The sequence below is a fragment of the Lissotriton helveticus genome, chromosome 12, assembly GCF_964261635.1.
Source record: "Lissotriton helveticus chromosome 12, aLisHel1.1, whole genome shotgun sequence".
Classification (NCBI taxonomy): Eukaryota; Metazoa; Chordata; class Amphibia; order Caudata; family Salamandridae; genus Lissotriton; species Lissotriton helveticus.
The window spans coordinates 422972393-422998555 of NC_136073.1; the positions used below are offsets into that span (position 1 = coordinate 422972393).

The 26163-nt window shown below is 45.1% G+C and overlaps 1 protein-coding gene across 2 annotated transcripts in view; it reads left to right on the forward strand.

Annotated features, from left to right (window-relative positions):
• CHD9 (chromodomain helicase DNA binding protein 9) overlaps positions 1-26163 on the forward strand; it is a 2123706-nt gene that overhangs the window by 794794 nt on the left and 1302749 nt on the right. For both annotated transcript variants that reach the window (XM_078670246.1, XM_078670247.1), the window contains exon 17: positions 22714-22969. In XM_078670246.1, the coding sequence (XP_078526372.1) occupies positions 22714-22969 (256 nt within the window). The remainder of the gene's footprint in view (positions 1-22713; positions 22970-26163) is intronic.

Genomic DNA, 26163 nt, shown 5'->3' on the forward strand with positions numbered 1-26163 from the left:
GAATGAGTCCAGCCAAGTCCAAGTGTCCAGACAGTCAATAGTGACTTGGTGTCAGGCCTAAGTTTTCTTCCACCAAGAATCTGAGGACCCACCCACAGGTAATGCCTTTTATACCTTAAAAAAAGGTTGTTAGGACGATTGGTGGGTCCGTCTCAGAGAAGGGGCTGGACAGAGGTGAGGATCCTCCTATGTCCTTTATCCAGTTTCGCTCCAGAGCAGAAGTCAAGGGCTCCCTGAACTGGCTCAAACCGGCGTATGTAAGTAGGGTACTAAATGTGCCCTTTAATGCAGTCTATTGGTGCTGGCAAGCACCCCACCCCACCCCAGCCCAATACACTACATCCTGGACACATCCCTGTGACAGGCAACCCATTGTTAAACCTTCCCCTGCTCGAGCTCTGCTCAGTAGCAGGAGGTTAGAATTGTGTCTGGGGTTGTCAGCAGCACTAGCCTGCTAACAGACCCTGAAAGGTTGTTACTGTTAGTACTGTGGGCTTCCTGGAGGAGCCCCTAGTGTATGGAATTGATCCAACCCCCCTATAGAAAATATGTCATAACAGCGCTACCCAACTCCATAATACTCACCATTAATCGTAAAACACTCACAAGGCCCATAAACTAACGTGACATATTTTTGAGCAACTGAATCATGTGACCTAATTATTAAAACCTATTCACAAAATGTATATACATTTATATACAACTGCAGTATAATGATTTCACCATGGTTTTAATAAAGCTTTGCATTTAATTAAGTCACTTAGGCAAATGGATCTGCTGATGGTAACAAGACTGTGAAATAACAAGGCCAGCTTGTCTTTTCAAAAATCTTATTTATTAACTATTTATTCAAGGAAAGCGCATTTTATTTGAATCTTTTTATTTAAGCAGCATTATTTGAAGAATAGCAAATTGAATTAACAGTTTCAAGCAAAATCAATTAGCATGATTTAATGTAGAATAAACAGTTTTCCATCACCTAAGCCCTAATTTTCCCTGTCTAAAACTCACTTCATCTAAAGGAATAAAAGTAAAGTCATTAACCCTATTGATCCTTACGTGCTCCAATGAGTCCGTCAGCACGTCACGCCTAACAGGAATCGGGAGAAGAAGAGCAACAAGAGCCCCCTCCCTCCCATGGGGACAGTTTTTATACCTTTTCCCTAACTAATCTCACTAAAATGTATACTTTTTCCCTAGTATTCAGAGCTTTCATTGGCTGGTAGACGTCAGCCCATGGTGTGATCTTCTCTTTCGAAGCCTAGTTCCAACCTTTCTAAGAGTCTTTTGTCTCTTATTCACAAGTCACGCAGCTTCCTCCAAAATGAAACATTTGTAAATGTCAGTACGTGACTTCCTTAGCTTGGCAAGCCATACAGCATCCTGTCCTTGGCAATGACTCCAAGAACACATTGGACTCGACCGCAATTTGTTTCTGCATTAAACGTTGTTTGTTCAGCAAAAAAGCTTCTTTCAACTGCGCATGAGTGAAGATTTCACTCTGGTCAAGTTTCATGAACTGTGGCACTGCCAGCCATTTTCTTTAGGCCCATTCGTAAAACTAATGCATAAACAAACACAAAACATCGATTAATGAAAGAAATAGAGTTTGTTCTGTTACCCACTGTAGGAGAGTAGGGTCTGCAATCCTATGATCACCCAGATTTTTGCTTTTTGCTGCACTGGTTTACGACTTTCCCTGGCTGTGGGCCTGCTAATCAGACCCACAGCCTAGCTGTTCTCTCTATCCAAATTGTACTCAGGTACTGAATTGGCACTGGGCCCTCTCCAAGTCCCTGTACCCAGGGCTGAGGTGTACCCAGAAGTCTCCCAGGGGCTGAAGCATGTATTGTGCCACCCCTGGGCTGACTAACTAAACTGACACAACTGGCTGCACGACAGCTGGGGCAAGGTGGTGAACTCACCCTTTGCTTTAGATATAGTATACCTATATCTAACCCTAAAATGGACACACAGATCTCCTATCAGTCACTCCTATGGCAGGCCTTAACAATCCTGAAGGCAGAGTGCTTGGAATCGTGTGAGATGGTGCTCTGGCATGAGCTGAGCCTGTCTGCGGCTTTCGGGATCCATCCCTTAGCCGTTTCCATGATATCGCATACCATATACTCTTAAGTGCATTATAATCCTCGCGGTTATATGCCAACTCTGGTATCGCTTTATCAAAACATGTCGAGTAAGGTGTCATACGAATTGGAATACTAACCCCTCGCCAATTCTGGCGACAGGGTTAGCATTCCACCCTTCTAGAGGGACACGACATGTATGTAACCCCTAACCCCGGTTAAAGTCAAACAGAGCCTCAGCTCCACAAAATGGATGCTGCCACCGAGACACAAGTCTGCCCTCCTGCTGCTGGGAGTCCTCCCAGAGCAGGAGATAAGGACAAAGGGTTTCCTGCCAGGGGCGGTGCCAGCACCGTCCCAGACAGGGTTTTGTGTATTGTAGGTAGGCAGGGCTTCAGAGGAAGGTGACTGCACGTGGCACCCCGGTGCTCACTGTGCATAGGCTGGCTGGAACCAGTTCCAGGGTCACTCCAGACCCTGTGCTGGGGAAAAGCCCGCCAAGGAAGTGGGTGTAACCACCCCCCTCCTAGTCCCACCCCTAGGGCAGGACTTAGTCGCGTGCCAGCCCCTTTTTACAGGATAAAGGTAGGAACTGGCCCCCTTCCAAAACAGATCATCTTTGAATCCTGAAACTACTTTCCACGAAAGGAACTCAAGACTTCTTCCTAAGATTTCTCCCTTGTGACTAAGGAGTAGTCACCCTGCATCCGCAGGCACCATCTTAAGAACACTGCGGTCTGCTGCAAGTCTCTCCTCCGGATCAAGACTGGCCAGCTCGACGAGAACCGGCTTCCCTGGCACCTCTGACCTCTACCTACATCATCAGTCACGCTGAGATTCGTGGGTGTGACGAGACCTCGAGGGACCGGCCATCTTCAAGACTGCACGACTTCTGCACAGCAAGCCCGCCGAGTAATTTCCTGGTGAGTGCTTTGGGGTCCGAGAAGCCCCGACCCTGAGCAGCTCCAGCACCGAAGTGCAGCCTCCCAGCATCTCCACGATCTGCGTGGGGCCCTTCTGCTTTTTGCTGCTCACCGCGTTGTTTGGCTACTAGCCCGCTGGCTTGTGGCCTTCTGAACGACGCCCGACGACAACACTGCTGCTAGTCTGGTTGCTCCAGACTGGCCCTTGCTTCCCTCCATCGGAGAAGTACTCTGGACCCTCCTGGTCCGGCTAAGACGCCCTTTTAGGTCCACCGCGTGGGCCTTGCATTTGCCAAGACTTGTTGCCCAATCCTGGGTCCAGCGACGTCGACAGCAAGAACCTTCGTGGGACAGCTCGCACCTCCATCCTGGTCGCCGACAACGCCTCCTGGTCCGAGAGACTGCAGAGCCCAGCAGCGCCCACTCACCTGACTGCGGTGACTTCGCCCGGTGCCATCCTGGTGCCCACTTAATCACTGGCTAGTGATTCAAGAACTTGGTCCCCTCTGCTTTCAGGTTTTCTTCTTCCTTGATCCAGGCTTGGATCCATCGAACTTTTCTTCACTGGTCGCCTGCCAGCAACTTCCTTCTTCCAGGCTCCTGGTCCGGCAACGAGATTCCCGACGTCTTTTCAGACCTATGCAGCTGCAGCCCCTGGGCTAGGTAACTTCGGCACTTCGGTGTCCCAGCATAGCCTCACTATCCTAGGGTCAGGATCCACTGTCGTTTTCTCCCTACCAGGTCGGGTTCGCCCGTGAACACTAACTTTGCCTTTACTAGCTCCCATAGACTTTGTCCCGCATCCCGCGTGAGAGTGCACACTCTGCACCCGAGTCCCCTAGGTCTCCTAGAAGTAATCTAACGATTCCCTAGTCAAGTCCTAGCGATTCCAAAGCCTATTAGTACTGTTACTTACCTGCTAGTAATTCGCATTCCACTTTTAGAATATATGGTTTTTCGTGCCCCTCGGGCATTTGTGTATAACGTGCTAACTTAAGTATTTTCGTAAGAGTTTTGTTGTGTGCCTAGCACCCTGTCCTCATAAAGAGTACAGGGCTGTTGTGATTCTAATAAATACACTGTTTATTTTCATAACACTTGTGTGGTGTCCTTTCACTGGGTGTTCAAGGGGTAATGTGATGGTAAAACAGCTGGCTTAACACGCCCTCTAGAGTCTTAGCCTTAGACTGCTCGTATCCATGCTACTAGGATAGCTGGTCTATAAGGTTGACTTACAACCAATCATCAATAAGGGTTGTTTTGACTGATATATTGTGATCACTAGAATAGTGAACACTGCACATCAGGCCAACTTCTCACATTGGTGAGCAGCGGTTGGGATTTGAGCTTGCTGTTGTTTTACCACACATGCCCTAAGAATATCTTGTGAAAGATCACATAAGTACTAAAGGTACATATAACTTAGCTTAGAATACTCTGAGTTCTACTGAACCAGCTGTTGTAGCTCCTAGGGCCTAGCACACCCTAAACTACAACTCTAGCAAGGGATCAGTAGGCAAACATATAGTGTAGGTAAGTGCACCACTTACACCTCACTAGAAAAGCATGTCTACCCAGGGAGATTCTACTGAGACTCCCCTGGTCAGTGTTGACCCTCCACAGGTCACTTCAAGATATGCAGCTCTCAGTTTCCAGGAGATGAGACAGATCTGTGTCTCCAGAAAACTGAAGCAGGGGTCTAACCCCACCATTCCCTTTCTGATAGGTCTCTTAGAGACATATGATGCCAGAAAGCTTTCTCAGTTACATGAGAACATGCCAGCCTTAGAGGGAACCTCTGGGGATCCAGACCTCCCCAACACTGCTACTGCAGTTGAGGAGGATCAGGAGGAACTCTCTGGGGATGAGGTAGACAAAGGTCTTGAGGTAGTCAGAAGGCTAACCAGGGCCAACTTAGACTTACTTGGGCTAGGATCTGGGGGACCCCCAGTACTGACCCGAAGTGGGCCTAACCTTGGAGTTAGGAGAGATAGATCTCTTTCTATGGACTCCAATAGATCTCTGCACTCTAATGCCTCTTCTCAGGGGAGAAGGAATCCTCCACAGAGGAGATTTACTTCCCCTCAGAGAAGGGAGCATGAAGCTAGGATGAGACAAGCTGAACTGAGGATTGAAAGGGAAGAAATTGCCCTGGCCAAAGAGAAGCTTGCCCTGGCAAGAGAGCAGCAGATGAGTGGGTTAGCTCCCACTGGTGGCAGCAATCTCCCAAGAGATAGAGAGAAGGGTTTAGATACTAAACACCTGACTAAGATAGTGCCCCCCTTTAAGCAAGGGGATGATATCCAGAAATGGATGGCTGCTCTGGAGAGGGCCTGCACTGTGCAGTGCATTCCCCAGAGTCAGTGGGCAGCTATACTGTGGCTTTCCTTTGATGGTAAAGGTAGAGATAAGCTCCTCACTACAAGAGTGGAGGATGCTAACAATTACCAGGTCCTGAAGAATACACTGGTTGATGGGTTTGGTTTAACCACTGAGCAGTACAGGTTGCTGTTCAGAGACACCCAGAAAACTCAGTCTCAGGACTGGTCTGACTTTGTGGATTGTGCCACTAAGGCTTTGGAGGGCTGGTTGCTGGGTAGCAAGGTTACAGATTACACAGGATTGTATAATCTAATGATGAGAGAACAAATTTTAAACAATTGTCAGAACCAGTTGTTGCACCAGCACCTTGTTGATTCAGATCTGACCTCTCCCCAAGAATTGGGAAAGAAGGCAGACAAATGGGTCAGGACAAGGATCAAGCAGAACCAGAACCAGAACCAGAACCAGGGTGGTCAGAAGAAAGCAGACCAGAAGGGTAATGCTAAGAATGAGCAAAATGACCAGAAGTCTTCACCAGGTCCCCAACAAACCAAAGAGGGTGGGGGTCAGGCTTCCCAGAAGAAGAAGACTCAAGAAGGCCAGTCAAAAAGGTGGTGCCAGTACTGTAAAAGTAAATCTCACTGGTTTAGTGAGTGCACCAAAAGAGGAGGACAAACTCCTGCCACTACAGCCCCTAAGGCAACTGCACCCCCTAGTACAGTCAGTAGTGGTAGTGTACCTCCCAAGGCATTAGTTGGGTTAACCTTGGGTACTGAGGGGTCTGACAACTTAGTTGGCACACTCACTCAGGCTGTCCTTGTCTGTACAGGGGATATGGATATGTCCCCTGAAATAAGTCCCAATACTTTGGGCAAATACAGGCAGACACCTTTGATAAATGGCAAAATGGCTCAGGCCTATAGGGACACTTGTGCCAGTGTCACCATGGTGACACCTAACTTTGTGGACCCTGGACAGATAATGCCAGGTACTGATTTCCTGGTGACCAATGCCAGCAATGTCACTACTAGTCATAGTGTGGCAATTGTGGCTTTCTCCTGGGGTGGAGTGAAGGGACAAAAGAAAGTTGTAGTCAGTTCAGACCTCCCAGTTGATTGTTTGTTGGGCAATGATTTGGAGTCATCACAATGGTCAGAAGTGGAGCAGAGGACTCACATGGAGATGTTAGGCTTGCCAGCACATGTGCTTGCTGTGACTAGGTCACAGGCCAGAAAATGCCCCACTGAACAGGTGCTGGATCCTGAAATGATGGACCAGACACCTTCCAAGAAGAAGAGCAGTAAGGGTAAGGCTTTGCCTTCCCCCTTGCCCCAGGTTGAGGATCAAGTCTCTGAGGAGGCTGATCTGAGAGAACTGAGGGAAACTGAGCCTAAAGAGCTTGAACTTGATCAAGTTGAGTTTCTGGGCTCAGGGGGACCCTCCAGAGCAGACCTGGGGAAGGAACAGTTGAGCTGCCCTTCCCTTGAACCCCTCAGACAGCAGGCTGCTGCTGAGGCTGCAGGGAATGCCACAGGTGCCCACAGGGTATACTGGGAAGATGGACTCCTGTACTCTGAGTCAAGAGACCCCAAGCCTGGTGCAACCAGGAGGCTGGTCATCCCCTTGTCTCTGAGAGGTTTCCTTCTCACCTTGGCCCATGAGATTCCCCTTGCAGGTCACTTAGGTCAGACAAAGACTTGGGACAGGCTTGTCTCACACTTTCACTGGCCCCATATGAATGAGAATACCAAGGAGTTTTGTCGCTCCTGTGTCACTTGCCAAGCCAGTGGTAAGTCAGGTGGCACAACAAAGGCCCCCCTCATACCACTACCTGTGGTGGGGGTTCCCTTTGAAAGGGTGGGGATTGACATTGTTGGTCCAATGGAACCCCAGACAGCATCAGGACACACGTTTATACTGGTGATAGTGGATCATGCCACCAGGTATCCTGAAGCTATTCCACTTAGGACCACTACAGCACCTGTAGTGGCAAGAGCCCTAGTTGGAGTGTTCTCCAGAGTGGGTTTCCCTAAGGAGGTCGTTTCTGACAGAGGTACAAACTTCATGTCAGGATATCTGACTGCAATGTGGAAGGAGTGTGGTGTGAACTACAAGTTCACCACCCCCTACCACCCACAATGCAATGGGCTTGTTGAGAGATTCAACAGGACCCTGAAAGGGATGATTCATGGACTACCTGAAACTCTTAGGAGAAGATGGGATGTCCTGATCCCCTGCCTCTTGTTTGCTTACAGAGAGGTCCCACAGAAGGGGGTTGGCTACAGCCCTTTTGAGCTTCTGTATGGACATCCTGTAAGAGGACCCCTGTGTTTGGTGAAGGAAGGATGGGAGAGACCTCTCAAAAAGCCTGCAACCAACATAGTGGACTATGTACTTGGTCTCCGCTCCAGGATGGCTGAGTACATGGAAAAGGCATCTAAAAACCTTGAGGCCAGCCAGGAACTTCAAAAAGCTTGGCATGACCAAAAGGCTGTTCTGACTGTGTACCAGCCAGGACAGAAGGTGTGGGTGCTGGAGCCAGTGGCCCCAGCAGCTCTGAAAGACAAATGGTCTGGGCCCCACACCATCATTGAGCAAAAGGGAGAGGTTACCTACTTGGTGGACCTTGGAACTCCCAGGAGCCCTCTGAGTGCTCCATGTTAACAGGCTCAAGGCATATGTTGACAGGAAGGACATGAGCTTGCTCATGGCCACAGATGAGGGACAGGAGGAAGAGAGTGACCCTCTCCCAGACCTGCTCACTCAGAATCCTGATGATGGATCAGTTGATGGTGTTGTCTTTTGTGGCAGCCTCACTGAACATCAGCAACAGGATTGCAGGCAAGTTCTGCAATCCTACAGACATATGTTCTCTCTGACACCCAGCCAAACTGATTGGTGTACCCATGATGTTGACACTGGAGACAGTATGCCTGTCAAGAGTAAAATCTACAGACAGCCTGATCATGTTAGAGACTGCATCAAAACTGAAGTGCAGAAAATGTTGGAGCTGGGAGTCATTGAGCCCTCAGATAGCCCTTGGGCTAGCCCAGTAGTTCTAGTGCCAAAGCCTCACACCCAGGGTGGTAAGAGAGAGATGAGGTTTTGCGTAGACTACAGAGGCCTCAATGCAGTCACTAAGACTGATGCCCACCCAATACCAAGAGCAGATGAACTTATAGATAAATTGGCTTCTGCCAACTTCTTAAGTACATTTGATTTGACAGCTGGGTATTGGCAAATCAGGTTAGCTGAGGAGGCCAAACCCAACCAAGACAGCATTTTCTACCCCTGGAGGGCATTATCAATTTGTGGTAATGCCCTTTGGACTGAAAAATGCACCTGCCACCTTCCAAAGGTTGGTGAATCAAGTCCTCACTGGGCTGGATGACTTCTGTGCAGCATATCTAGACGATATTGCTGTCTTTAGCTCCACCTGGGAGGATCACCTGGTCCACCTGAGGGAAGTGTTAGAGGCCCTGCAAAAGGCAGGCCTCACTATCAAGGCCACAAAGTGCCAGATAGGGCAGACACAGGTTGTATACCTGGGCCACCTTGTAGGTGGAGGCCAGGTTCAGCCACTGGAGAGTAAGATACAGGCCATCAAGGACTGGACTCCTCCAATCACCCAGACTCAGGTTCGAGCTTTCTTGGGCCTGACTGGGTACTATAGGAAGTTTGTCAGAAATTATGGGTCCATAGTGACCCCTCTTAATGACCTGACAAGCAAAAAGATGCCAAAGAAAGTTCAGTGGACAGCAAGCTGTCAGAAAGCATTCAATGACCTAAAGCAGGCCATGTGCACAGCACCTATCCTAAAGAGTCCAGATTACTCCAAGCCATTCATTGTCCAAACAGATGCTTCTGAGTTGGGTGTGGGGGCTGTTCTGTCTCAACTGAATTTTGATGGTAATGATCAGCCTATTGCTTTCATTAGTAGAAGGTTGACACCCAGAGAGAAAAATTGGTCAGCTATTGAGAGGGAGGCCTTTGCTGTGGTCTGGGCCCTGAAGAAGCTGAGGGCCTACTTGTTTGGCACTCACTTCACCATTCAGACAGACCATAAGCCCCTCTTGTGGCTAAATCAGATGAAGGGTGAAAACCCCAAACTGCTTAGGTGGTCCATTTCCCTACAGGGGATGGATTTTACAGTGGAGCATAGACCTGGTACTGATCACAGCAATGCTGATGGGCTCTCCAGGTATTTCCACTTAGAGCAAGAAGACTCACCTGGTCAAGGTTAGTTTATTGTCCCAAAGTTTGGGGGGGGTCATGTAGGAGAGTAGGGTCTGCAATCCTATGATCACCCAGATTTTTGCTTTTTGCTGCACTGGTTTACGACTTTCCCTGGCTGTGGGCCTGCTAATCAGACCCACAGCCTAGCTGTTCTCTCTATCCAAATTGTACTCAGGTACTGATTTGGCACTGGGCCCTCTCCAAGTCCCTGTACCCAGGGCTGAGGTGTACCCAGAAGTCTCCCAGGGGCTGAAGCATGTATTGTGCCACCCCTGGGCTGACTAACTAAACTGACACAACTGGCTGCACGACAGCTGGGGCAAGGTGGTGTACTCACCCTTTGCTTTAGATATAGTATACCTATATCTAACCCTAAAATGGACACACAGATCTCCTATCAGTCACTCCTATGGCAGGCCTTAACAATCCTGAAGGCAGAGTGCTTGGAATCGTGTGAGATGGTGCTCTGGCATGAGCTGAGCCTGTCTGCGGCTTTCGGGATCCATCCCTTAGCCGTTTCCATGATATCGCATACCATATACTCTTAAGTGCATTATAATCCTCGCGGTTATATGCCAACTCTGGTATCGCTTTATCAAAACATGTCGAGTAAGGTGTCATACGAATTGGAATACTAACCCCTCGCCAATTCTGGCGACGGGGTTAGCATTCCACCCTTCTAGAGGGACACGACATGTATGTAACCCCTAACCCCGGTTAAAGTCAAACAGAGCCTCAGCTCCACAAAATGGATGCTGCCACCGAGACACAAGTCTGCCCTCCTGCTGCTGGGAGTCCTCCCAGAGCAGGAGATAAGGACAAAGGGTTTCCTGCCAGGGGCGGTGCCAGCACCGTCCCAGACAGGGTTTTGTGTATTGTAGGTAGGCAGGGCTTCAGAGGAAGGTGACTGCACGTGGCACCCCGGTGCTCACTGTGCATAGGCTGGCTGGAACCAGTTCCAGGGTCACTCCAGACCCTGTGCTGGGGAAAAGCCCGCCAAGGAAGTGGGTGTAACCACCCCCCTCCTAGTCCCACCCCTAGGGCAGGACTTAGTCGCGTGCCAGCCCCTTTTTACAGGATAAAGGTAGGAACTGGCCCCCTTCCAAAACAGATCATCTTTGAATCCTGAAACTACTTTCCACGAAAGGAACTCAAGACTTCTTCCTAAGATTTCTCCCTTGTGACTAAGGAGTAGTCACCCTGCATCCGCAGGCACCATCTTAAGAACACTGCGGTCTGCTGCAAGTCTCTCCTCCGGATCAAGACTGGCCAGCTCGACGAGAACCGGCTTCCCTGGCACCTCTGACCTCTACCTACATCATCAGTCACGCTGAGATTCGTGGGTGTGACGAGACCTCGAGGGACCGGCCATCTTCAAGACTGCACGACTTCTGCACAGCAAGCCCGCCGAGTAATTTCCTGGTGAGTGCTTTGGGGTCCGAGAAGCCCCGACCCTGAGCAGCTCCAGCACCGAAGTGCAGCCTCCCAGCATCTCCACGATCTGCGTGGGGCCCTTCTGCTTTTTGCTGCTCACCGCGTTGTTTGGCTACTAGCCCGCTGGCTTGTGGCCTTCTGAACGACGCCCGACGACAACACTGCTGCTAGTCTGGTTGCTCCAGACTGGCCCTTGCTTCCCTCCATCGGAGAAGTACTCTGGACCCTCCTGGTCCGGCTAAGACGCCCTTTTAGGTCCACCGCGTGGGCCTTGCATTTGCCAAGACTTGTTGCCCAATCCTGGGTCCAGCGACGTCGACAGCAAGAACCTTCGTGGGACAGCTCGCACCTCCATCCTGGTCGCCGACAACGCCTCCTGGTCCGAGAGACTGCAGAGCCCAGCAGCGCCCACTCACCTGACTGCGGTGACTTCGCCCGGTGCCATCCTGGTGCCCACTTAATCACTGGCTAGTGATTCAAGAACTTGGTCCCCTCTGCTTTCAGGTTTTCTTCTTCCTTGATCCAGGCTTGGATCCATCGAACTTTTCTTCACTGGTCGCCTGCCAGCAACTTCCTTCTTCCAGGCTCCTGGTCCGGCAACGAGATTCCCGACGTCTTTTCAGACCTATGCAGCTGCAGCCCCTGGGCTAGGTAACTTCGGCACTTCGGTGTCCCAGCATAGCCTCACTATCCTAGGGTCAGGATCCACTGTCGTTTTCTCCCTACCAGGTCGGGTTCGCCCGTGAACACTAACTTTGCCTTTACTAGCTCCCATAGACTTTGTCCCGCATCCCGCGTGAGAGTGCACACTCTGCACCCGAGTCCCCTAGGTCTCCTAGAAGTAATCTAACGATTCCCTAGTCAAGTCCTAGCGATTCCAAAGCCTATTAGTACTGTTACTTACCTGCTAGTAATTTGCATTCCACTTTTAGAATATATGGTTTTTCGTGCCCCTCGGGCATTTGTGTATAACGTGCTAACTTAAGTATTTTCGTAAGAGTTTTGTTGTGTGCCTAGCACCCTGTCCTCATAAAGAGTACAGGGCTGTTGTGATTCTAATAAATACACTGTTTATTTTCATAACACTTGTGTGGTGTCCTTTCACTGGGTGTTCAAGGGGTAATGTGATGGTAAAACAGCTGGCTTAACACGCCCTCTAGAGTCTTAGCCTTAGACTGCTCGTATCCATGCTACTAGGATAGCTGGTCTATAAGGTTGACTTACAACCAATCATCAATAAGGGTTGTTTGGACTGATATATAGTGATCACTAGAATAGTGAACACTGCACATCAGGCCAACTTCTCACACCCACCCACCTTTGCTAATTATTAACCCATTAATAAATGTTACCTAGCAGAAGCAAATAAAGCAACAAACACATTTGTGCAACATAAAGACGAAAAGACAAAACATGAGCACATAGAAATAAGCACATGCCATTAATAAAACAGCCGCATTTAATTCTGACAAAACAATAGACCGGATTAGTTTATTATTTTTCACAAACAAGCATTTGCAACATAAAGCACATATATGAGCACATATATTAGTTTCCCACATGTCATGATCTGCAATTTAGTCTAGGTTGGTTAGTAATATTCCCTCCATACAAGTTAATATAATTATTTGATTATGGAAGTTTAACTTTGCGAGTTGAAATAAAAATATTTCTAAATCTCGCTCCATCAGAATCATACCTCCAACACCAGTGTTGAGGTATGATTCCAACATGTTTAATCCAAACATGCCCAGGTTCAGCACATTCACTATATAGTTAGATATCACATAATGACACATGACCATTATATGTATCAAAATGGCTGACCACACTTGCAAAGCTTGGAGAATCGACTCCGGGGTTTGTAGGGGTGTCCTGCTCATGCAGGGCACCCTTACACTTCTAACCCAGTACCCTGCCTTCAGGATTGAAAGGTCTGCCTTAGGGTTGACTTATAGGTTTTAAGTGTAGTGACCTCCGATATAAGGAAACTTATATCTGTTGTAAGTGGTGCCAGAACCTGCTTACACAGTCTGCAATGGCAGGCCTGTAGTCACAGTTTGAGTGGTCTCTCACGGGTGGCATAATACATGCTGCAGCCCATGGGAGACCCCTGGTGTACCCATGCTTTGGGTACCTTAGTACCATATACTAGAGGCTTAACAAGGGTACACCAGTAGCCAATTGGGGTGGTACCAAAGTAATTACCTTGACACATTTAGGGAGGATGCACAGTGACTTTGGTCCGTATTAGCAGTACCCCTGTCAGACTAGTCAAAGAAACATACACCAGCAAAAAGTGGGCGTAACTATGAAAGCAGATCCTACTTTCCTACAATAATGTGTCCAGATGTCTGCCATGAAGGACCTGTTATCATTGTATGTACTGTGTGTGTGATGTTCTGATTGGCTATGTGTTCGTAACTCCATGTGGCATCTGGTTATATGGTGTTTTGGGTATGCTCGCAAACCTCTGGCCATGTGTGCTATATTGGGGATAATTTCCCTGGGCCATTGTGGTGGCACTGCTCTTATCTGGAGAATGGAATTGAGTTTCCTGTTTGCCTGCCGGCTACGTGCCACCCCACCTGTGGTCTGTCAATCAGGCTCTGGCCTAGCTTGCAGACCCTGCCTGATCATGTATCTTTGAGTCTGGGTTGATGGAGAGTTCATGACAGACTAATTCTGTGATGGTGATGGGATTTTGTTTGTGTTTGCAAGTGTACCATAATAATCATTAGCATTGTTTTGACCAATAGCAACATTCCCTCCTCTTGTTGAATTTTCAACTGCATTATGCAAACCTTCATGACAGTCACTTTATTGGGGACATTCGATTCTTCAGTTTTGACTAATACTACTTTCCTAGTTATTTGCATTATGCCTTTCAGCCCCAGGACCCCATCCACCTAGGCCTGGCACCATGTTTAAAGGGACGAGGGGAACGCAGCCCATCTCCAGGGGTCGATTTCAGCTCCGGTCCCCCATTACTTGGGCCCCGGCTGAACAAAGGGTGGGTGCTCACCCAGGGCACCCACCACACTGTTTGGGATTGTGGGGAACCCCAAGACCCTTGTGACCCCAGTCAGCTACCCGCATCCAGTGGGAGCCACTAGAAGAAGAATTTCTTTATTTGGATTTTTACAAACCTTAAAATATAACACTTAAATAAATTGTTTCTACAATGTTTGTTAAAAGGCAATTTTACGATAAAATACATCATTAATAACAGTGTTCACAAGTTCATGGTAAAGTGCATGATTGTGTCTAGATAAATACAAGATTTTCCAACTCGTTATTTACCATATTCTCAGGTTCAAAATCTGCTTTTTTTAAGAGTGAGTCAATCAAGGTTAAAAACTTCACCCATCGACAGATTAAAATATTTGATGACCCCCCCCAAGCCCAGCGGGTAATAGTCTTCCTACAAGTACGAATATTGAGCTCTTTTAAGATGCATTTCAAAAGCGTTCTTCTCGCTTCGCTGACTGCAGTACAGACACACATCACGTGACATAGGGACTCTTTATGATATCCACATAGTCTACAAGTTGCGTTCTGATATTTCTCTTTCCAAGTTGGTTGCAAATCCTTGGTTTCGTTTACTCCAAACCGAAACAGCATATACTTATTTTTTAGAAATAATCTGAAGTGAGCTGCTAGATAGACTTGCGGTTTTAATGTTACATAAGAGTTTATCACTGTCCAAGAATGGCGTCTTTTTGCAACTGTTTTTGTCTTCCAGGAAAGATAATTTTTTTGCAGAGCCATTGCACACTCTGTTGAACGCCACCCTCTCCATCTTACTGTCCCATGCCTCTTGAATGTCCAGTTCCACCAGAGCTATTCTTAGGTATTCGCCCCATGAATATGGGGTTTTTTGGTCAAGCTGGGCCCTTATAACTGTCCAGCATAAATTGTTCAGGGTACCAGGTTCTGATGAGCGAAGTTTCCAACAAAATTTCACAAAAACAGATTGTCTCTGGAAGTTCTGATTTTGAAGTCCAAATTCCAGGCAAATCTGTGCTGGTGACACTGCTCTAGGGAGATGAAAAACAGCTTTATACACTTTTGTCTGTGTCATTTAAGATTCCGGATTCCAGACCATGCCATATTTCCATTCCGTAAGCCAGTGCTGGAAGTAATTGCGCTGCCATTGTTTTTAAAAGATGACTATAAGACGGGCAACTCAATTTTATTAGTAGCTGTTTATATGCGAAGATTAAAGTTTGTGCCTTGCTCTTATCCCACTTTTTTGATCCTTAAAGGACATACATCGCCCTAAATTAATACCCAAATACTTGTATGTGCCGACTTCCTCTATTTCTTTACCCTTGGCGAACCACTTACATGTTCTTTTAGGTCTTGGGCCTACTGGTCGCACCACCTTTGTTTTTTTCCTATTTATCTCCAACCCCTGACGGTCCAAGTAATTAGTCAGGTGGTCGATTACTCTTTGTAAGCCAATAGGGGTTGGGCTTAAGACCACTATGTCATCTGCGTATTGCAGATACTGTATGTTGTCCTCTGCCAGTTTCGGGGGATGACCATTTACTTTTGACAAATGGTTATCTAAATCTGGAAAGTACAAGTTAAAAAAGCTCGGGGCCAAGACACACCCCTGTTTTAGGCCACTTTTTATATTGATCTTTGATGATACTATGCTACCATCTCCCAGCTTCACCTGGGCCCAGGTTTCGCTATGGAGGGATATTATGGAGTTAATTTGTTGTTGTGGTACACCCCATCCTTTCAATTTTATCCATAGTCGTTCACGTGAGACTCCATCAAAAGCCGATTTTAAATCTTTATAGCATACGAATAGACCTGATTTCTTTAAAATTGCCTTTTCTGTAAGGAGTGCAATTGCTGCCAGGTTTGTGCTTGTACCCATTCCTTGCCTAAAGCCGGTTTGATATTTGGGAATAATACCTTTCTCCTCCATCCATTCTTGTAGATGTAGTAATAGACAGGAAGCCTAAAGTTTTGCATCAACATCCATCAAGGCTATGAACCTGTAATTACTAGGCTCACTGGAATTACTGTTTTTATATTTAGGATTATATATGCTCCCTCTCCAGGAATTAATGATCTTGTTTTGTGAATACAAATAATTAAAAAGCGGAGTAAAAACATTTTCCCAAAATTCCGCATCGTGTTTGAAGATTGCATTTGGAAGTTCATTTGGCCCTGCAGCTCCCTCTGAACCTTATAATGGTGGACTAGAATTTCTTCATGTTGCACTATTTTCCATGAAGAGGGGTCAATATCAGTTTTTTTGTATTTTTCCTCCGTCTGGGTGTCTGGCCCAGGTTCCAATTTCATCAACATTTCATGGTTTATATTCTTGTATACATTTTGTATGTGTAGTTCCCAAATTTTCTCACTTATTCCTGCTTTTTGGGACATTCCTGTTCCCTTAGTTAACTTGTTTATTATGCCCCAGAATTCACAACTGTTAGGCAGTTTGCTGGCCCAGAGTAATTTTTCCCAGAGCTTTTCCATTCGTTCCTTTTTTGCCACTCTACACCTCTCCCTAAAGTTTTCCTCATGTCTTTAATATTGTTGTTCATTACAGGCATTCCAGATCTTACGGCCATAAATACTTTTCTCGATTCCCTTGTAATTTCCCTTTTAAGATCACGCAGCTGTATGTCGAACCATGGTTCATAAATTCTACTTTGTGGACCTTGATGTCCCGATTTCAGAGGAAATTTATTTAGAAAAAACTTTCCCAGTTATTACCAAAAGTCTTCTGTCGACTCGGTACTCTGTGACCCACCATCATTTATGTATTTTGTGCAGCAACCACTATTTGTGAAACGTTCGTACCGCGCCATTTTAATTTCTTCAGGTTGTATGTTACCGGGATTTCTGTCAAAGCAGATATTTTCTCTTTCTGAAACAGCTTTGCGTTGATGTTCAAGACTTGCGGCAAATGGTCACTTTCGGGGCGGGATTGTATGTAAAATGAATCAACTCAGATGTAAAGTTCATTACTGACCATGGTATAGTCAATGGTTGATTGGTTCTTTCCACTTAGAAAAGTGATCCTGGCTGGTTGATCTCCCTTTGTTTTCCCATTCGGAATGTATAATCCCAAGGTATCCAAATCGTTTTTCAGCTCGTTGGCCTCCATTTCATTTTGACACAAACTCTTTTTTGACTTCCTCCCTATAAGGTTGGAATTAAAATCACCTGTAATTATCATCTCACAATTTTGCTGACTTTACTGCAAGCCCTTGATTAAGTTTTTCAGGCAAACTAGTTTTTCCTTTTTCAACTTTTTGTTGGGGTGGATATACATGTTTCACATCAACAGCTGCCAGGGCATTTTATTTCCAGTGTTTTTGCTTTCCATTTTCACAACCTGTATCCAGTTTCACCCGTATCGATTTCTTCCGTTTGCCAAGCTAATATTTCTGTTACATAGGTGGACAACCCACCCCTTGGGTGCCCATATTTAAAAATTTGTTCTTCCAAAGCATGAAATTCTACATATCCCAAAATGGGTTTAGGAATCAAGTTCCAAGTTTCTTGTATCAGGATGATGTTGAAACTTTGTAAGAAAGCTTGCGTGTCAGGATCTTGGCCCGTTTCATTGAACCCATGAATGTTCCATGAACAGATTCTTATTTTGTAGTCCCTGGGTGTACCTGGGTATATCATTAATGACTTTAACCTATGAGGATCGTTAAATTAGTCAGGATCTTTAATTGCTCAAGAAATGAGGCACCCACGACCAATCTTGGGACTTCTTCTGGCAGTTGGCTTAAAAAAACTCGATTTCGATTTGTTATCTCTAGTGTGTTTTTTACCGAAATTGTGTTTTTAGGAGTTGTGCTTCGAGCCCCCCTTAAGCAATTTTTTGAGCGAATCTCCTTTCCAGATATAATCGGGGTCTTTGTATCCGATAAAAGTGGGTCCGGGTATTTTGGATTTTTTGGGTAAGATAAAGAAATACCCCAAGCATCAAAATTTACTCTTTCAGAGAAAATCAAGGCGGTTCCTTCCTTAGAGGACCATTTTGTCAGAGTAACCTCTTTTTCTGATACTTTTTCCTTTTGCAAAAATTCCACTGACAGGAGATCTGCTGTTGTGATATTATGCAGCTTTGGTATCTCCTTAATTATTCTCTTTAAGTTTTCTCTATTTAAAGAGTCCAATCTTCCCTTTGTTTGATATTATTGCTCAAAGATCAGTTTATTTGATGACTCTCCAGGTTCACTTTGTCGAATCCCCGTTTGGGGGGAACTATTCTGTTCTATCTGTGTGTTTCCGACTTTATTTCTAATTTGCACTATGTTGTCCGAGATCTCCCTTTTCTGCTGTAATACATTCACTTGTCCATCACTTATTGATATACTTAATGTATTATCCGTTTTTTTACTTTCTTCCGTGCTTGTAAGGTCTTGTGTGTTAAATGTAACTGTTGGAAACTCGCAGACCCATCCCTGTTTATCCAGAGAAATTTTCTAATTATTCAAATTTTTGCTTTCCATGTGTTCACTCAGACCCAGATATTTTTCGGAGTTTTTTAATAACCACCTGTCTGATTTAGTTTTGTAGTGATCTTCTTGTACGCTCTCTTGGGTGGTAACCGTACTGTGGTCATTCAAAATTCCCTCACGATTTGAAGATGTAATTTGTGAAGTTCGTGCAGTTCTATTTTCACCATCTTGTCTGTTGATTACGGTTTTGTCTTCAAACCATGTTTTTAAATTAGTGATATCCTCATTGGCAATTTTTTGTTTATATCCTTCTTTTATCGGATCTTTAATTTTTCCTTGTATTTGGTCCAAAGTGTTGTCTCTCACGGAAGCTTTAGAATTAACTGTGAAGTCCTGCTTTTTTACAATTCTTATGGACTCTTTGTCACTTTTTGTTTGTTTGACATCGTTTAAATGAATATTGCTTTTTTGTGTATATAAAGATGTACTACTTTGAGGGGATTTATTAAAACTTACAATTGGATCTTGCAAATGAAACGTAGCTCCACATGAGACCCCAGGATGGCTTTTATTACAATGCTGGTTGATTTTATGACTGTACAATTGTGAAAATATTGGATAGATTTGCTTCTTTTCTTCACAAATTTGCTTACTCACATTAAGCCTGGCCTTACGAGCTCGGGAGCCACTAATAATGCTGCTCCCTGCAGGCGGCAATATTTAGATCGTTTTTCCTATCCGTATAATTTTGGAAGCTCCTGTCCCTGCTGGGAGTGGACTTGATGTTTGCTTCCGCTTGGCGGGAGATTTAAAAATGCTCCCGCCAAGTGCGAGCAACACAAGCTTCCCTGTCCACGCGCCTTCAGCCAGGGAAACCGCTATGTTCCAGGGTGAGCTATAACTGCTGAGCCGGCACAGTGTGTGGGCTTCCTGGGGCCTTTAGAGGCGCGGGGAGGGAGGTGGTTCTTTCCCCCTCCCCTTTATGAACACAGCCCTAGGGGTAATCTCCCTGGAGCTTATATTAAATAATTACAGCCCTTGTGCGATCTTGAAAAAAATCTCTCAAGTGTCTTGCGAGATCACAGCATTTTTTGCCATTTGTTTATCTTATTTGACTCAGGGTGATCCTTCTGAGTCCCCTGCCCCCACAGGGTCTAGGTGGTTAGAGTATCCCTACCCTGCCCCCATGCATCTTCTTTTTTTTCTTCTTTCTTTTAGAATTTTAGGACATGCCCCAAATCCTATAATGGCTGCCAGCAACACTTTTCCTCATGTTCCTGGCAGTGTATCGGACTCCTGCAGGAGCAAAGTGGCCCAATGGCATTAAAGCTTCCTGGGCCAATCAAAAGGATCCGTTTTTTTAAACTGGCTCTCTCGCGATAGTCTCCGAGACACTCTCGAGCCCATCAATCCAAATATCTATATTTTTTAACCTTAATATAAAAAAACTACTGAACATATTTACACCAAATAAAAATTTGCGGATCAACATCTAGCTTCCTGACGAATTTGGTGTAATTCTGTTAAGTAGTTTCTTCTGTGGCCAGTCTTAAAGAAGTCTATGGAAAGTTCAAGGGGAATGACCTTTTTGTTTGGAAAGTTTTGTGAAGATTGGTCAAACAGTGCCAACGTAATTAGCATACCAAAATCGCTCAGTCTATGGAAAAGCAGATCTAAATATAACTGCTATCGATCTATCTGTCTCTCTATCTGTCTCTCTATCTGTCTCTCTATCTGTCTCTCTATCTGTCTCTCTATCTGTCTCTCTATCTGTCTCTCTATCTGTCTCTCTATCTGTCTCTCTATCTGTCTCTCTATCTGTCTCTCCAGCTGTCTCTCCAGCTGTCTCTCTATGTCCATTGATCTGTTGTGTGCCCACTTCATCTGCCCACTACAGCAGTGGATTAACCCCCTTGAGGCATTGGCTAACTCATTATGACTGAAAGCATTCTGCTCTTTAATAAAGAGCACATCCACACTAAGTATTTCCCTTCATTACCAGGTAATGCTTTGGCAATTTGAGCTTTGTGAGGCCAAGTAATATTTAGCTTCTAGCCGATTATTTTTCATATTGTGGGCCCAGAGGCTTGTAAATAAATAACCTTTTCCTAAAATCATTACAAAACAATTAGTGACAAAGCCAAAAGGGTGGCAGACAGTGCCCAGCATGTGTGCTTGGCCAGTGCTTGTTTATTTTGTCTGATGTACCACTAAACCGTGTCCAATAACTTGTCCTAATTTCAAAGATCTATAGGAGAAGAAAGACTATTGCTTGCTGTATGAAATTATTAATGACTTCAGTATACAGTGTAGTGTGCCCAACTTCATTTGAAAATATTAATAATTGAGTTAGTTACTTCTGTATACAGGAATTTTGCAAATAATATACAACCTCTTATAATGCGGGCAAATAATTTAAGATCTCTTTTTCAACAGTAGGAGGGTTCCTAGTGCGCAATTCTTTTTTTTTTTTTTTTTTTTTTTTTTTTTTTGTAGCTTTTTTTGTAGTATTTTCTGCTTTTAAAGTAGGCGAATGGTGTGTTTGATACTTTATAAAATTTAAATAATGTAACACTGCAGGTTAAAAATGCTCAGCAGTGTTCTACTGGATCTCACTAACTTGTAGTCTTTCAGGTAATGTGAGACTATCTCCTAAGGAAATCTGATAGGAGTGACGCATAGTCAGCCACAAGTCGGAGACCTATGTGACCGACACTTATGCAATATATCTGCCTCTTAGCAGTACAAGCTTTCTGAAGAAATGTTCTGTGTTGTATTTCTCCTATAGGCAGCATTTGTAAGGAGGAAGAGGAAAACTGGCATTTTTTTGGGTTGGTGGAAGTAAGTGATTTCTAATGCAAACAGATGGTGAATCTAGTTGTTCAGTTTTTGGCATTAATATTTGCATACTGACCTCTAGAACAAAATATACAAGCTGAAATTAGGAGAAGCAGACCAAATAGTGCTACCCCATCCAGGAAGCGAAACAAATGCTACAAATAATTAAATCCGCCAATGACACCAGCCATGACTAATAAGATTACTTCCATGGAATGCACTGGCATAAAAAAAGTTTACTCCCATCGTTTAAAAAAAAAAAAAAAAAATCATGTTTTGGCTAGATTGTCATCTTGTTGATTTCAATTACTATATCAGTGGTCCTAGCTCACAGTTGGAGAGCACCACCTCTTACGAACCTGAGCACAACCACTGGCCTGTTATGTGACTTTCTGACTCTGTGATTGGGTCCCGCTCTTATGAGAGTTTCTTATGCTAAAGTGTGGGATCATGCAGGGATGGTCAAGGACCTTTAAATTCAACAGTGAAGTGTTTGACCTGCTCAGTATACACCTGTTATTGAGCCTGATCAGAGAGCATGAGCTAGACATGACACTTGTATACTTTGGCAGTTGCTAATAATATGGGACATGTACAGACCTACAGAGTTTGTCCAGGCAGACATTCTCTTATGCTTAACCATTATGCATCCAGTGACCCTACCATCAGATTTCATATGTTTATAGGTTTTTATCCAGAGAAGGCTATGGTTTTACTGGCTTATGTCAGTCAATAGGTAATTGGAAAAAAAATTACAATGTAATTTGTGGTGAATTATTTTCTCACTGTTATGGTATATTGCATACAGTTCTTCCCGGCTGTCCATTGACTCATTTGTGTTTCTGTAACCTGTCACTTTGATTAAAAAGCATCGCCTGCACATTGTACTTGCAATCTGTTTGAATTTTAAAATCCATCCTCCTAAACAATTTACATGTTTTTAACATTTGAAGTATGTTTTTAAACTATTAATGCCTTGGTCCTCAACTGCTACAGCCGTAATTGACTCTTTGGATAGAAAATTAGGGAGTTGTGGGCTAAGACTGTGGAGATGCAGTAGAGGTGAGACTTAGAAGGCCATTCTCTCACTGTTAACATTTGATCCACTACATATGATCCCCTTCTTACTTTCTCCCGTGGTCTTGGTTATTGAAAAGCTTGTAGAACCTTTCACAGTGCTTCATTCAGTTCTGATCTTCTTGAAATTGTTCGTGAAAACTCATCCTGGTTAGGAACGTTTCTAAAGTTTAGTTTTTATACATAGACTCTAAAGAGTTATGGGTATGTGAGCATTTGATGATAGGAACATCATTTAGACTGACATTTTTGTAAAATCTTTCAGACCTAGTCTGTTTCACTCTGGACCCCTATAACCTGTGATCAAAATCTTGTACAAAACAAAGGCTCTTTTTGTCCATTCAGGTACAAAAGCTGCAGGCAATCCTGAAACCAATGATGTTGAGACGCCTGAAGGAAGATGTAGAAAAAAAGTTGGCCCCAAAGGAAGAAACCATCATTGAGGTGGAGCTGACCAATATCCAAAAGAAATATTATCGTGCAATCTTGGAGAAGAACTTTGCATTTCTCTCCAAAGGAGCAGGGCAGGCCAATGTTCCAAACCTAGTAAATACAATGATGGAGCTCAGGAAGTGCTGTAATCATCCTTATCTTATTAAAGGTAAATTATGTTTCACTGATCAGTCAAACAAGACTATTGTAACTTTGACTACTAAAGGGTATGTGGCATGCATTTTTCTTTTTAGGTAGATTTTACATTTGAAAACTTAGAGACAGCAGTTTGCTGGTACTTTAATTTGAAGTTCACTCTGAGATTATCATGTGTCATACTTGTTAACTTTTTGCAAATATAATCGAATACATTCTTCATATTTTTAAGTAAGATTACACTGTAGAAAAATAAATTGTTTACCTTTTATTGAGGTTGGTGATGTTTGATGAAGATCATACGATCGCTGACTCTTCTTTGACTTGATGCACTGTGACCTTGAGCCGCCATGCTTGACTAGTCTTGAGTTCTTACTGATGCTTCTTGGAGATGCTTCTTGGAGATTGCTCCTAGGCAAGGGAACATGGAACCAGTTCTTCCTTAGGTGTAACATTAAAAATCATTTGAGCAATTTTCATGAGTTGTGTAACTTCTGCAAAGCCTGCCTCACCTTCTAACAAAAAAAAAAAATTACAATCCTCCTGGCACCTGGGAGTTTTCACAAAATGAGGAATCTGCAAATAGCTGGAGTACCCACCAGAAAGAGTGTACCCGAAGGTAGGTAATATATTATTTTCCACCATCAGGGTTGGGTGTGCTTCGAATATTCTTTTACCATTACGCCCGGAAGAAAAAATCCAGTGCTCAACAACAGGAATAAGGACTTAGCTAAATGGCGTTGGGCCACATCTAAGAGAATATTTTGTGACTCAAATGACTTCTATGGGAAAGGGAATGAGAAATATTCCTTTCCTTCAAGTTGTGCCCCTCTTGCAATAGGATAGTTATACGCTCATACCAACATCGGTTTTGTAACCTTTGTCTGATGAAGGACCTCTGGATCTTAAGTACCAAAGGGAGAGATGATGAGCTCATTTCACAGAAATGCAGTGCCAGGACTGTACCAAGTCCCTGTCAGCTGCAGTAGCAGAGGAAGTCAAAGGCGTAAACTCCAACCATGATGCGTCTGAATGGTCTAGTAGCCCAGACCAACAAAGGGACAAGAATCCTATATCAATTTCCCTTGTGGATTCTGACCGCAGAGAAGCAGAATCACCAGTGAAACTCACTGAGGACATAAGCCACACCTTATTTTTCAGGGATGGACACTAAGGACTGGTCACAACACTTCCGGTTTTAGAAAGAAACACCTACTCACATACAGGATAGGCTTTGAAAGGAGCCTTGACTTCACAGAAATGAACTACCTCGAGAGCAGCATGCCTATCTTAAGATCAGGCCCCACAAAAGTGCCACCTACACTATTTGAGACCGGAGGATGTTGGAAGGCCCTTTTAGAGACATTCAAGGTTGAAGGAAACATCCTTCGAGCAGAGATGGAGCAGACTGCGCTTTCGAGCTGATATCAGCTTGGAATCAAAGTATGTCCACGACGCTCACCCTCAACATGAGCACCCTGCGGAGCTAGGTCCTAGCATGGAATGCATCATCCTTCCAAAAAGGGGCCTTCAAGCTTGTCTAAAGAAGTGAAGTCTTATGTATTCATCGTGCTGAGTAGGTGAGACGGCAGTGACCTGTGGACCACATGATAGCACCATTATTTTGACTTAGTCCTGGACCCATTTTTGATTAAATGTATTACTTACGGGTTGCAGTGCTTATTTTAAGTCACTTTTTGCACACCACTATTCATACTGCCCACATGCACTCACCACATACTCAGATATAAAGAACTTGCAGCGCCGGTCTGACTAGGAGTGCCCTATGATGAAATTCAATCTCCCAGCGACAATCACTCTGGCTTCATAGCACCTATTAGTGCATCTGCCCGTTAGAAGAACTACTTCCTTCTTGTGATATATCTGCCCTTCAAAGCAGTCTGCCAGCGCCACCAGACTAATGCACAAAGTCCTTTCTGAGAGGTGTTCACACCTTCCTGTGACAGGAAAACTATTGTTCTACCTTCCTCTGCTTGAGCCTGGTTCAGCAGCAGGAGTGCAGAATCGTGTCTGTGTTCGGCTGCAGCACTAGTTTGCTTGCAAACCCTGAAAGGCTTATACCGGAAGTACGGGGTGTGTCCCACAAGGATCCCCCCAGTTCATTGGATCATACTTCCAACACTGTAATCTGTGTTGAGGTATGATTGCAACATGTTTTGTACCAAACATGACCAGGTTTGGTCCAGCCACTATATAGTTAGACATCTCGTATTGACTGATGTCCACTATATGTTTAAAAATGGCTGACCACAGTTACAAAGCCTGGGGTATCAACTCAGAGGGCTGAAGGGTTGTCCTGCTCGTGCATGGGCACCCTCACACTTGTAACCAAGCACCTTGCCCTCAGGATTGAAGAGCCTGCCATAGGGTTGACTTGTAGGTTTTTTTAAGTGCAGTGACCACAGATATAAGGAAACTTATATCTGTCTTGAGAAGCGCAAACATCAACTCGTACAGGCTGCAATGGCAAGCCTGTTGTCACAGTTTAAGTGGACTCCCATGGGTTGTACAGTACATACTGCAGCCCATGGGAGGCCACTGGTGTACCTATGCCCTGGGTTCCTTAGTATCCTACACTAGGGACTTGGAAGGGCACACCAGTAGCCAATTGTCAATTTTGGGGAGAAAGCGCAAATGGTGGGCTTGAGATTAGCAGGAACTCCGCAGACTAAGTTAAAAACAGACTGACACTAGGCAAAAGGTGGGGGTAACTATGCTAGAAGGATACTACCTTCCTACACGTACCAAGAGCCAGGGTGAACTGAACAACTGGTTGTTGGTTTGTCCTCGTCTCTCCGCAGTGTTTTCCTCTCCTCCCACGCCTTCGGGCGAGTTGCTGAGGATCTGCTGGCGGTGGAGCCATTTTAGCGGGTGATACCGGTGCGGTATGCCTGGGTGCCTGGGGAGGGGATCGGCTGGGAATCTCCCCTCCTGGCCGTCCCCTACCCTCTGGATTTTTTTGCGGTTGCCTGTCCTCTTGCACCGCCTCCCTAGCGACAATGGAGATGCATGAGTCTTGCTTCTCACGGCTGGGTTTCAGTGGTGGTGAGTACTGCGGCGCTGCTTACCAGTGCCCCTGAGTTTGTTTTGCTACTTGAGTTTTGGGAAGGTGTGCCCTCCTAGTCCCTGATGCTGCCTCCACCACTCCGGGCCGTTGCCTGGCACCCGAATCGGACTTTCCCCTGG